Source organism: Mus caroli, unplaced genomic scaffold, assembly GCF_978045245.1.
Source record: "Mus caroli unplaced genomic scaffold, Mus_caroli_1 scaffold_18, whole genome shotgun sequence".
Classification (NCBI taxonomy): domain Eukaryota; kingdom Metazoa; phylum Chordata; class Mammalia; order Rodentia; family Muridae; genus Mus; species Mus caroli.
Genome location: NW_028227273.1, coordinates 11414904 through 11428535, shown reverse-complemented (window position 1 = coordinate 11428535; position 13632 = coordinate 11414904). Strand labels below are relative to the sequence as shown.

At 39.0% G+C, this 13632-nt stretch overlaps 1 protein-coding gene across 10 annotated transcripts in view; it reads left to right on the top strand.

Annotated features, from left to right (window-relative positions):
• Positions 1-13632, top strand: part of Eml4 (EMAP like 4) — a 123920-nt gene that overhangs the window by 67942 nt on the left and 42346 nt on the right. For 3 of the 10 annotated variants that reach the window (XM_085833007.1, XM_021150126.2, XM_085833006.1), the window contains exons 4-7: positions 484-657; positions 2463-2591; positions 3218-3243; positions 3441-3473. In XM_085833007.1, the coding sequence (XP_085689133.1) occupies positions 484-657; positions 2463-2591; positions 3218-3243; positions 3441-3473 (362 nt within the window). The remainder of the gene's footprint in view (positions 1-483; positions 658-2462; positions 2592-3217; positions 3244-3440; positions 3474-13632) is intronic. The other 7 variants (XM_021150127.3, XM_029470880.2, XM_029470872.2 and 4 more) reach the window with 6 other exon arrangements.

The following is a 13632-nucleotide window of genomic DNA, read 5'->3' as shown; positions in this document are numbered from 1 at the left end:
AGAGTGCTTAGCTAACATTTATGAGACCCTGAATCGCTTGATGCTCAGTACCATAGCCCATCCGTTCCTTCTCCAGACAGAGACAACCCTCAACTGACAGGGCAGAGGGACCCCAGACCAGTCTGGGTTAAATACGAGCACTTACTGTGTCACCAGCCAGTTTGTTTCTACCAGAAATGCAAAATCCCGCTAATGCTCTGATTTGGATATGTTGAAGTCAGTTAAGAGAGCTTGTATATTTCCTGCCAAAATTAGAAAGTTCATTAGAGGTCACTTCTGTCCAAAAAGACAGTCTTTATAGGATGTACTGTTACCTTAGATTTTTAAAAATTAATTCTTTATTAACGATTTTTTTCTTATTGAATAAAAATAATAAATTATATTAGTTATATGATTTAGGGTCTTGAATTATACGCACTTTATTATTTTGATTTTCAAGTTTGTTTAAAAATATGTTGTTCCATGTTATACTTTATTTTACAGTGGTACAGAAAAAAAGAAAGAAAAGCCACAAGGACAGAGAGAAAAAAAAGAGGACTCTCATTCTAATGATCAGAGCCCACAAATTCGAGCGTCACCTTCTCCCCAGCCCTCTTCACAGCCTCTCCAAATAAACAGACAAACTCCAGAGAGCAAGAGTTCTGCTCCCATCAAAAGGTTTTAACTGTCCCCAAGTACAGGGCTAGGGAATGGTTGTAAAGATACCTAGATTCTGTGATTTGGCAAGAGTTGGCTATCCATGGATTCCAAGAGAAAACTTCTTCACTGCTATAATCTGTGTTTTAGAACATCTGGGAATAAAGGTTTTAAAACCATAACTTTTCAGTTACAATTGGCAAAGAAACTAAGTCACAAACAACTTGGTCAAAGGAAAATAAGTATAAACAACCTAAACAATATTTTTATAATGAAATTTAGAATTTTTAAAGTTTTTATGGATTTGTGTATAAATGTATAGCCATGGATAGAAATTGCCATATTAATTATTCTCACCACCTTTTGGCATCATTACAACCTCAACGTACAAGGCCCCTTTAAACATACGGCTCTTGTGGCTGTATCTCAGTTCAGCTTTGGGTTTGGGGAGGAGAAGTTTTCGCTTGAGTGTGGAAATGAAATCATTTCACCTGCTCTTTTCTATGCTACAGGCTTGTTTGAGAGCTTTTTCTCTGTTTCCACTATAATCTGTTTGAAAGTGCGAGGAGAGAAGGGAAGAACATGTAACAAATATGTAGGATCCTAAATTGGGGTATAAACATGTCTGCTGGGGCTCACTGCCACAGCTACCTTGTATCAATTCTGATGATACCAGTTTAATTAAATTGGCCTATTTAGAAACACAGACTCAAGCTTTAGCATTCCTTGGGTCTTTCCTTGGGTATTTTATTATCATAGTTCTGCCAAGGAATTAATTTGGAGAAACTATTAAACCATCTCCAGAACCATCTTTACAATTTCAGTAAAGTAAATGACAGTCACTCCTAAAAGACTTGCCATATATTTATCTTTTGCTATTTTAATGTTTTGATTCAAGTCTGTGATGGAGGTTTGAAAACCAAAGTGTCGTTCACTTAACTAATGCATGTTTACCATTTGCAGAATGCTTTGCCTCTGCGCCTCATGCAAATTCTTTTTCTGTCTAAGGGTTTGTGGCTCTTCTGCCTGGTCTCCTGTGGAGTTTCTTGAATGTGGCTTATTAATGTTATTCACCTTTTATTGTGTGCGGGAAGGTTCATGATTGACTTGGTGTCTTCTTTGTCCCAGAGTCTCCTTTCCAGCTTAAGGTCTCCTGGAAATGTGCTTGTCCTTCTAGATTGCTCTCTGGATGCACTGCTGCAGGACTATCAGAGGCTGGGTGGGTTTCATGGTGGCTGGTGTTAGCAAATGCAGTCAGAAGGCCATTTATAAACCTTTATACATTTGTAAATTTCAGTTATACATCCAGGGATTCCTCATTGATGGTGGCAGTAACTTTATTGTTTATTTCTAATCCTGGATAAAAAAAAGTCTTTAAAACTATAAGCAAGAGTTTTAGTTTTAGCATCACAGTATTTAGAAATTTGTGCCATGTATAAATTAACTACATGAACACAATTACAGATGAATGAAATGTGTAGTCTCATATTTCAGTGGTTTATAAATCATTTTTATAGCTACAAACTATGAGAATTATTACATACAGATTTACGCATTTTCCTTTCTTAACAGCAGATTGTAGAGATTTCTTTTTTCAGATACTGTTTTTGCTAGTAGATCTCTTGAATGACAGCATAATGCAGACTTCCTGACTGCCTTGCTGACCCCCTCCACTCATCCAGCCAGATCCTCTCAACTAATCCTTCTCAGCCCTGGGTTTGCTTTACGAAAATGTTAACCACGTCCATCATTTTCTATTGAAACTGTCGATGACATGTCACTGCTTCTCAGAATGTTTCTCTAAGAAGTTAATATGTTTTTTCTAGCATAAAACGTCCACCAACAGCTGAAAAGTCACATAACTCATGGGAAAATTCAGATGATAGTCGTAATAAATTAATGAAAACGGTTTCAACATCAAAACTAATATCAAAGGTTATAAAAAATACAGACAAGTAAGTTGCTATACTTTATCATGTATGAAAATCAATAATTGTGTTTCTACACTGTTGTGTGTAACAACATGCCTGTTGTAAGTAATGACATGCCTGGTTTGATTTTTTTTTTTTAAGTTTATTCATATTACTTTTTATTTTTATATGAGTAGCTGTCTTCAGACACACCAGAATAAGGCATCAGATCCCATTACAGATGGTGGGTGCTGGGAATTGAACTCAGGACCTCTGGAAGAGCAGTGAGCCCTCTTAACTGCTAAGCTCTCTCACCAACCCCCTGATTTGAATTTTTAATCTATTTCAGTTGATTTTTTTTTCTTGTCAATGTATTTTTTTAAGTCTTCTATTAATTTTTCTTCAGTATCTCAGTTTTGAAGATATAAGTATTATACTTATTTTTTGTATGTGCTTTCAGTGTTTTCATGATCTTGTGTGATATTTACTGTTTTATAAAATAGTATATATTAGTAGTTAAAACTACTGAGAAACTGAAAATATACTATTTCCTGAATTTTACTTGTAGACATTTATCTAAGTTATGGGCTAGGCATCAAAAATTTTAAATTCTTTCAGGTGATTCTAATGATGAACCATATAAAATAAATGTTCTTTGTATTCTCTTTTAGACATAAAGATGTCATCGTCAATCAAGGTAAATTAAAATTTCTTTTTAAAAATACTTGCCTTTTTAAAAAAAACATTTTAACTATTGTTGACTCATAAGAATATGCCTTAATTTTAATTCAGTATAATTTATTAATTCATTGTAATCGAAGAGACGTATTGCTGTAGTCATTTAAGAAAATGCTCGGTTTTTATTGTAAGATATGTCATTTTTGTCTCAACCAGCAAAAATGTCAACCCGGGAAAAAAACAGCCAAGGTAAGGATAAGTTCCGCAGGTTGCCCTGAGCTGGCCTTGTCTCCATCTCTTATTTGGCTTTTTGGCATTTCAACTCTGACTTTCCTCTTAACAAAGGAAATACTGTGGTATTTTAAACTAGTAAGATAACTGCTTAAAAAATATATAATCTATCATCTGTGAGATCTGAATTAAGGTGAATGGTAAAAATGAATATAACAACATAAGAACTCCAAAAATGTATTTCCAAAACTACTAGAAAAGCCATTTAAAAGATTGATAAATTTTAACTCAGTTTCCTGTCTTGCCAACTTGGTTGCAAATAATCATTTACTTTTTGCTGAAAAGAATTATATAATGAGTCTAGCAAAGCACTTCCTCTTAATTTTTTCTCTTTTATTAATTCTTATTTCTGGCTACTTGCTGTCGCCTTGTTCTGACCACAACAGAATAACTCTGTATATATATATATATATTTAGTTGCAAAGTAAAGTGTTATATATATCACTTTTACATTCTCAGATTGCTTGCAAATTTAATTGAAGCATGCTGTTTTAAATAAAACCTTGCCTTTTCTGTGCATGTTTTTTGCAGCTCATCTCTTGTGTCATAACTATCTTTGTTATCTGGACTATTAGTTGGCTAAAATATGCTTAAATTTTTTGTTACCAATTTAACTTAATTTCTGTGGATTTTTGCTTTCATTTTATATTTTCTAGTAAGAAAAATATACTTATTGGCTATAATCTTTAGGTCAAAAATTTTTATACCAATTATAAATAAGTTGAAATATGATGATATTCTTTAGTTAGTTCTGAATTTTTTGTAGTACAGTAGTGTAGATTCCATAATGCTGACATAGTCACGGAAAATACTGAATTTATTTACAAACACATTCTAACTCTAGCTGAACTTGAACTAGAGATGCTGATCTTAGAAAGAACAGTGAATGTGAAGACTCTCTTGTCCACACTCTTCTGTTTGGTAGCCTCATGGCCTAGGCCTAATGACAGTGTCCTGGAATAGCATTCTGGCCTGAGGATAGTGGTCACAGCGAAGCTTCCTTCACAAAATTCTTAAGGGTGGAACACTCCACGCAAAAACTACGGGGTGGTGGCCCACGCCTATTAATCCCAGCACTTGGGAGGCAGAGGCAGGCAGATTTCTGAGTTCAAGGCCAGCCTGGTCTACAAAGTGAGTTCCAAGACAGCCAGGGCTACACAGAGAAACCCTGTCTCGGAAAAAAAAAAAAAAGAATTGAACTCAGGAACTTCAGATGAGTGAGCGCTCTTAACTGTTGAGCCATCCCTTTTATTCCTCCCCACCCCCATCAACACTCTTGTTCAGTCATGGTTAGTTCCATCCCACTGAATTTAGGAAACGAAGCTGACAGATTCTCAATTGTTGAGCAGGTGCACAGTGTGGGCAGTAGGAAGGGAGCATTGTGGAGACTAGCTCTGGAGACCCTGACATGTGACCTCTGAAAGAGTGCTACAGAGGCACACGTGTTTGTAAAAGAGCTACAATAATTACACTGCAGTTGTCTTTAAAACTTGGAAAACAAATCAAAAACTCCTTAGCCCACCTACAGATGTACAGTAGACATCTACACTCATGGCTTCTGGTGTCTAGAAGCTGACATTGAACTCATTATTTCACTTTCCCAAGTCTGTTTTTGTGTTATAATTGCAGTGTGTGTGTCTGTGTGTCTGTCTTGTGTGTTTAAAAGCCCTGCACTCAAATGTATAAAATAGAATGAAAACATAGTATTTGTAAAGTATGATTTTCATTTATATGACATTTTACAACATATCTTCTAATATTTTATATATTAATGCTAAAATCATTTTTGACATTGTTTTAAAATTGTTATTTATCTGTTTTATTTTATTTTGGCCAATGGCAACCATTACTGGTTCTAACCCATCTGCTTTGACATGGGAAGGAATCTATTTACATTTGATACTTGGAGGTGAGCGATACCAGAAAAATCTACCTAAAGTCTTCTGCCTTCAGTCATAGCAAAGTAAGAGGAAAGCTTGGAAAGGCTGCACGTTCTGAACAACTGCCAACCATGAAAGCGGGTGTCCTGGTTGAGAGCAGGTGGCAGTGAGAAACGATGTACCCGGGCAGCTTTGAGGTCAGGTATGAGAGGAAAGGCAAAAGCTCCGGCTGGCTTAGATGTTCACCAGACACTTGCTCTCTTCCTGGCTATAGACTTTTGTTATAGTCATAGCGGAGGTAAAGTGCCTCACAGTTAGAACTTAAGTTTTCCTGTAGGAATGTTTATTATTAGATGCAGCAGCTAGGCTTTGGTACAATGCTTCAGTTTGTAACTTACTAAAAAGCAGTTGTGGCTGTGTTTGTTGTGTGATGCTGAGAATTAAACCTGAGGCCTCTCATGTTAGGCAAACACTGTCCATTCTCTAATGTAGACTGCAGCCCTGCACGCACTGAGCTGCATTTCTCAACCCGAAGAACATACTTGAAGCTCGCTAGGAGACTGTAAGTGTTAGGTCCAAAGGAAACTCCCACTTCCTCAAACTCCAAAAGGCAGTCCAGTGAGCTCAGGCGGGATTATGGGAGGATTTCTGGTGGTTAGAGGAAAGCCTGCCTTCCTCAGGAACTTGGGAAACAGTTTCCCTCGGCCAGCAGGGGCATTTCCCTTAGCTCTGGCGGAAGGGGCATCTAGCTGAGATGTCAGAGGATGCATTCATACCACAGTGTCGGTGCCAGCGAGCATCCTAGCCCTCCTCCCCACAGTCACTCATCCTCCTCATAACCCTGTATTCTCACAGCGCTCGTGCTCTCTGCTCCTGCTGCTCACTGTGCTCTCTACCCTCTGGCCCCTGCTAGTCTCCTCTCTCTCTCACATGTCCAATCTGCCCCGGCCATGTCCAGCCTGCTGGCTGTGTCCAATCTCCTCTCCTCCCCCGCCCCCCACTCACTCTCTCTGTCTCCCTGTCTCTCTCTCTCTCTCTCTCTCTCTCTCTCTCTCTCTCTCTCTCTCTCTCTCTCTCTCTGCTGTGGCACCTCTGGCTATTCTTTCTCTCATATGTATAGTAAAACCTTTTCCCTTAAGCATACCATGAGACAGTCTTGTTGTCAGTTTATTCAGTAAGCAGCTTTCATAAAATTACCTGCTGCACTCATTCCATCTCTTTGTTAGACATCTATTTTCTCCAGCAGGTAATTTTATGAAATCTGTGCAGTTGAAGAAAGCATCGATTGAGAAGCAAATGTTACTAAAAAGCCTACAGTGATTGGAGTTAGTTAAATGGTTGATTTCAAACATTTGTTTTTTTCATGTGTTTGTTCACATGTTTGTGGACACACGTGTATGTTCTGTGTGCCATACGGAGGCCAGAAGTTTGATGTCTGGGGTCTTCCTCCATTGCATGAACTGTCATTAAAACTAAGAGCTGGCCAGTTCAGCTGGTCTAGGTAGCTAACTTGCTCCAGGGATCACCTGTCTGTCGTCTGAGCTGTGGGACAAGCAGGTCACCATGCTTGCCCTGATTTACATGGGTACTGGAGATAGACACCCCAATCTTCATGCTTGTACAACAAACACTTTTATCTGCTAAGCCTTCTCTTTAGCCCCTCAAATAAACTTTAAATGACCAATATAAACATTTATTGAATTGGGAAGAGAAAAATTAAGCCATAAATCAGCTTGAGATTCTAATAGCTCTTCTAGATCTAAAATGCTTTGGAATTGTTCCTTTATCAGATAACCATTTACACTTAGTTGTTTGTTTGTATTTCCTTGCCAGGCCCCGTACTAAGTACTTACAGTTATCATAGTTACTATGTCTGAACCATGTAAAATTTGGTAACAGTATGCCACACATACATGATATAGACAGACTATAACAAATTCCTGGTGTTATGAGATGATACATGTTTGGAAAGAGTAAGGACAGGTTGCTGTGTAGAGTGCTAGGGAAGGAATTTCTGATACAGTAACATTAAAGCTGTCCAAAGAAAATGAATGAAATAGATGACTTTTATCATGGTAAGACATAACAGACAGATCACTGATTACAGGATGCATACAGTGTTGTATTTGTTAGCCATTACATTTGTAGCATATGTGTTTATTCTTCTTCACCAGAGACCTCACTCAGATCAGGGACAAGTGAATTATGCAAGAGAGAAAACATGAGATGTAGGAGCAGAGTTCCCTGTGTCACAGCAGCTTTAAAACACGACAGTTCTACAGTGACTAAAGTTACACGTAAACTTAGCTGCTGTTTCCCTAAGCTACTCACCCATTGGTTCACCAAGGAATAGCTTCACCAAAAATACTGATTCCCCCCTCCCCTTTAGTAACACTTTTAAATGTTTAAAGATTGTGAAATATTTTTTCTTTCTCAAAATGTATGTAAATACTACAAGCAGCACCTATAATTTGACCCAGCTTCATCATATCTTCACATTTTGTTTGATTTTATCCAAATGTTTTTAAAAAGAAATAAGACATGAGAGCCAGGTGTGGGGCTCACACCTGTAATCCCAGCAGTTGAGAGGCTGAGGCAGGACTATGGCAGGAGTTCAGGACAGCCTTGTTTAAGAATGAAACCCAATTTCACAAAACCTCAAAGCAAAGCACAAAGCATATGAAAGTTAAAGCCTGTTTGTTAGTCTTGCTGAATCAGTTTCATGTGCACCCAGGTTTCTGTAGTCCCCGGAACCTTGTGTCTCTTCTCCTGCCCTAGTTAGTTAGGAAAGCAGGGTTGGAGAGATGCAGGCTTTACTGCTGCATTCCCTCCTCCTTCCCCTCCTCTGTGCAGCAGGGGCTCACTGTGTAGCTATTACTCCAAGCACTGTTACCTAACCGTTCAGAAGGAAAGCCTTTGGGAAGGGGGGCAGTAAAAGTCCAAACACATAGGTAACCTCCTGTGTGTGATGTTTTCAAGGAATTTTGACAGAGTTGTTAAAAGAGAGAGAGAGAGAGAGAGAGAGAGAGAGAGAGAGAGAGAGAGAGAGAGAGAAGAGCAAAGCAAATGAGGGATGGCTTGCAGTCAAAATTGATTAATTGTAAGTTGGTTTAATTTTTTAATTAACATCCAAGTTTCTTATATATCTGTGTATCTATTTCTGAGGTAAGTTCCTAAATAGCTAGGACCATGTTTTTTGTATTATCATTATGTGTATATATCACACACACTAAGACTTTAGGAAATTTTGCTACTAGAACAAAGAAGGTGAAAAAATAGCCTTTTTATACTGGTCAGATTTTCAAACCCAGGTTTTATCCTAGTTGGTATTAAAGTGCATCACATTTGGTAGTGCTAGAACTAGGGCTTTTTTTAAACCCAAGGGTTTAGATTTATAAACTTAGATTAGACTGTTGGGATTAAGGTCATTCACCACCGCTTACAGCCTCCACATACATACATACACACGCATGCGCGCGCGCACACACACACATTTTTAAAATTTTCTTATATATAACATTATTTTGTTGAACTTTTTCTCTTCTTTGTGTTTTTCAAAGACAAGGTCTAAACTGGTTGGCCTGGAATTCTCTGTAGACCAAGCTGCCTCTGCCTCCTGAATTTTGGGATTAAAGCTATATGCCAACACACCCAACCTGGTTTGTTGAATTCTAAAATATCATTACTTTCATACTACTGGTCAGAGAGATGGCTTGGTGGTTAAGAGCACCTGTTGTTCTTACAGAGGACCTGGGTTTGGTTCCTGTCACATATGGCAAGTTATGACCACCTAGAGCTCCAGTTCCCTGGGATCCAGTGCCCTCTTCTGATCTCCCAGGACTTCTGTACACACATGGTGCACAGGTAGACACTTGGGTCGTTAGCTGGTTCTAGGAAGTCTTCCTAAAAGGGATCTTTGTCAGTTTCGACTATAAAACCAGAGTTCCTTTTTCCAGCATCTTATTTATCTTTTTGGGTTTTAGCTGCATGGTTTGTAGACAGAATTGCCATTAAAGAAACAGCTGAAAATGAGTAAAGATTCCTGGGTTTGTAGCAGCTTAGTGTCATCATGCTTTTCTGTATTTTGCTTATGTCTGAGACTCAAATTCTAATTTAGAAGAAACTATTAGTTCTGAAAATTGCAAACTAGAAAAAACATTTTTTTGAAATGGTATCTTAGATAACCTTTCTGGTCTTTTTTTGTTTGTTTGTTTGTTTTTTGGTTTTTGGTTTTTTGGTTTTTCGAGACAGGGTTTCTCTGTGTAGTCCTGGCTGTCCTGGAACTCACTTTGTAGACCAGGCTGGCCCTGAACTCAGAAATCCGTCTGCCTCTGCCTCCCAAGTGCTGGGATTAAAGGCGTGCGCCACCACTGCCCGGCCTTTCTGGTCTTAAGGTTAGTATGCTACCAGATGGTCAATAACTCCTGTCCTCTTGTTTCAGCCTCCAAAATGTGGGGTTACAGGCATCCACCACCATGCTCAGGGATCTGAATCGTTTATTTTTATTCTATTTATATGCATTGATGTTTTTGCCTGTTTCACACATGTATGTCTATATAAAGATATCAGATCTTGGAGTTAGAGACAGTTGTGAGCTGTCATGTGGATGCTGGGAATTGAACTCAGGACCTCTGGAAGAACAGCCAGTGAGTGCTTCTAACCACAGAGCCATCTCTCCAGCACATGTTCACGGTTCTTTTTTTTTTTTTTTGGTTTTTCGAGACAGGGTTTCTCTGTGTAGCCCTGGCTGTCCTGGCACTCACTTTGTAGACCAGGCTGGCCTCGAACTCAGAAATCCGCCTGCCTCTGCCTCCCGAGTGCTGGGATTAAAGGCGTGCACCACCACGCCCGGCATGTTCACAGTTCTTAAAGTAGACATCTGTGGGAGAAGATGCTGAAGCTGTCAGCACACTAGAAATTCAGAGGTCTTCCGCAGTAGCACCCATAACACGAGTGACTGCGGTCTAAACGTATGCAGTCTACTGTTTCTAAAAGGCCTTTTTCTGTTTTTAAATCTCTTTAAGTCTAGGAATAAATCAAGCTGTGAAAAAAATCAATTCTGTATATTTTATACTTCCAGTATCTCTCATTCATGCCATTTGATGGATCAGTGACTGGTTTTGGAAGATGCAGATATAGAACCTTTGTTTTCTGGGTAGGTTTATTTTTAAAACAAGGTCTCACTATGTAGTTCTCTGGCTTGCCTGAAACTTGTTATATAGACCAGGCTAGCCTTGAACTCTAAGAGTTTCACTGCCTCCTGAGTGCAGTGCTGGGATTAAAGGTGTGCTCCATCACACTAGGCTTGGAACCTAGTTTTAGAATATAAATATTTCTAAGTTTTAAATAACAAAGTTCTGGAATGTAGACTTAAAATTTATTGAAATTGGTTAAACCATATTTCCTTTTCTGAATAGTAGGAGCTGGACTAGATCAACTCTTCTTAAGGTTTGGGTTTTTTTTGTTTTTGTTTTTCAATTCCTAGTCTGTGAAACAGTCAAAAATGAATAATCTTAATCAACAGTATCCCACAGAATTGCCTTTGTAGTTAAATGACTTTGTCACTGATCAGACTCAATTACCAATACATAAACACTAGGGAGGGCTAAAGCTGAGGTTCAAACCTAGGTCCACATCAAAGTTTGTATTCTGTCCGCTCGGGATCCTAGACATGTTAGCTGTGGCGGCATAGTAGACACTCGTTACACTCAGTGAACACCTTCTCTGCTGAGCACTGATCACCTGCTCTGTTTACCAGCATGAGGGTAAGTGTTCATTAATTACATTTTCTAGACCACAACACCTTTGTTGTTATTGTCACTGATCTCAAACCCTACTTAGACAAGTCCCTTGACTCATACTTGCCAGCTTGTCTTCCCTGTGAGTTCACAGTGATGAGAGCAGAAAGTGCTGCTTAAGTAAAGCAAGCAGTGACCCGAGCTCAGGAAGCCAGGCTGGGTGGTACACACCTTTAATCTCAGCACTTGGAGGGCAGAGCCTGGCAGAGATCTCTGTGAGTTCAAAGCTAGTCTGGTCTGCATAGTGAGTTCTGGGATAACCAGAGCTACATAGTGAGACCCTCTCTTGAAAGAAAAGAAAGGAAAAGAAAAGGAGTAAACAAACCCAAGAGTCTCAAGAAAACGCCAACAGCAAGAACACCAGTTGCTAGGGAGAAAGGAGCTCCATCTATCATATTGTGTTGATTCCCGTGCACAGGACTGTCTGCTAAAGCTGTATGTTGGCCAGGCAGGTGCTTCTCATTTTCATTCATGCACTGAGTCACTCTCTCATTCTCTCCCTCTCACACTTTCAAAGACATAAACATTTACAGTTGGGAGAGTTCACAGTAAATTATTGTTTTGCTATTTCGCTGGGAAAATGAACTTAGTTGTACTGCTCCCTGAACTGTGCCTCTGCGTCACACCCATCAGCCTGTCACCTCCCACTCGTCTCATCTCATTTTCATTTTTTGACCACACGGATGCCTAAGTTCGTGGCCTGTGCCATGTAAGTATATGTGGTAGAATCATCAGAATGCTAGCATACCTGCTATCCTGTGGGTGGCCACTTTAAAAGTTTATGCAGAGAAAATGGAATATTAAACATAAGCAAATTGTAAACTGTGTTTTACATGGTCACTGCTTGCCACACACAGTGGCACATGCATGTAGGCCCAGCACTCAAGTTTGAGAGTATCTTGGATTACATAGCTAAACCCTGTATCAGAACAATAGAATAAAAGTTACACATCCTTCTCAAGGGCCTCAAATTATTTCACATTATATTAACTTATTTAATCATAATTCCAAGTAGTCGTATTACCATTTTATATGCTAAGAAAGCGAACCCATGTCTCACAGCTATTAGAAAATAAACTGGGTTTCAGATCGCAGCCAGTCTTTCTTTCATCGTGTATTGTATTGCTTTCTTCTCAGTGCCAGAAAGTGTTCATGTTCTTCCTGCATTGTGTATGGTCTCCGTGTGGCACCAGTTCAGATGACAAAGCTTTTCAGACATTGCCAGTTTTATTTCATAGCAGAAAAAACAGTGAGCACCGATAGCTCCTTTGTTGTCTTAAGTAATTGGTTTCTCGGCTTAACAGTTCATGAGAGGATGAAGTTCTCAGGTCTTTCAGCTATGCTTCCCTTCGGGAGCAATGGAGGTACCTACTAATTGTCATTTATTATTCAGAATACACTGATCATGGACCCCTTTGATCAGATCAAACATTCATGGAGAAACTTAAAAATGGATTCAACAATTTGATGTTCTTTCAAAAACCACCAAGGAAGTTATGTCACAGATTAGCACCTGTAAGAGTAGATTGCCACTACTCCCAAGGGTAAAGCTGCTTCTAGAAGGGGGTGTTTACAGCTGGTAATGGCTTCCTTATCATCAAAGTTCAGCTACGCTAAAAGCCATCAGGAAGTTAAGGCCCACTCTTAGATTCAGAAGTAATAATGACATGCGTCATGTGTTGTTAAAACCATAGTGGAGGAGGTCTTACCCTGGTCTTAGATCAAACCCTAAGGCTGGGCACACTGTGAGTGATAATAATCAAAATAACTTGAACTTCTCACCTACAGTAAGTGCAGCTTTTTAATCTGAAATGATGGTTACAGACAGACACCCCACAAGAAATTTATCTTCCTCTTCATAGTTATATGAACTACTAAATTTTGCATATTGGATTACCACACTGGTTTTCTTAGGTAACTTGAGTCATTAATAGAGATACTAAGGGTTGGAGAGATGGCTTGGTGGTTAAGAGCACCGACTGCTCTTCCAGAGGTCCTGAGTTCAATTCTCAGCAACTACATAGTGGCTCATCTGTAATGAGATCTGGTATGTCTGAAGACAGCAATGGTGTACTCTATATACGTAAACTAAATAATTTGTTTAAAAAAATAGAGATATTAAGATTACATCAGCCTCTGGTTGATGATAACACACTTCCATTTACCAACTTGCCTGACACAAAATGGAAGTGGCTCATGTACATGTATATACCACATATTTTTCCATTGCTTGCAGATGTTGGCTGTTAGGAATAGTGCTGCTGTGAACATGAGAGTTAGCGTTGATCTCTGTTCATGGTCTGGACTTAGATTCTTTTGGAAAGTATCCAGTAGTAGGATTGCCAGATGACACCGTGATTGTATTTGAATTCTCTGAAGAGCCTCCGCCCTGCATTTCCACTACGGCAGCATATACAGTCACTCACTTTTCCATACCCT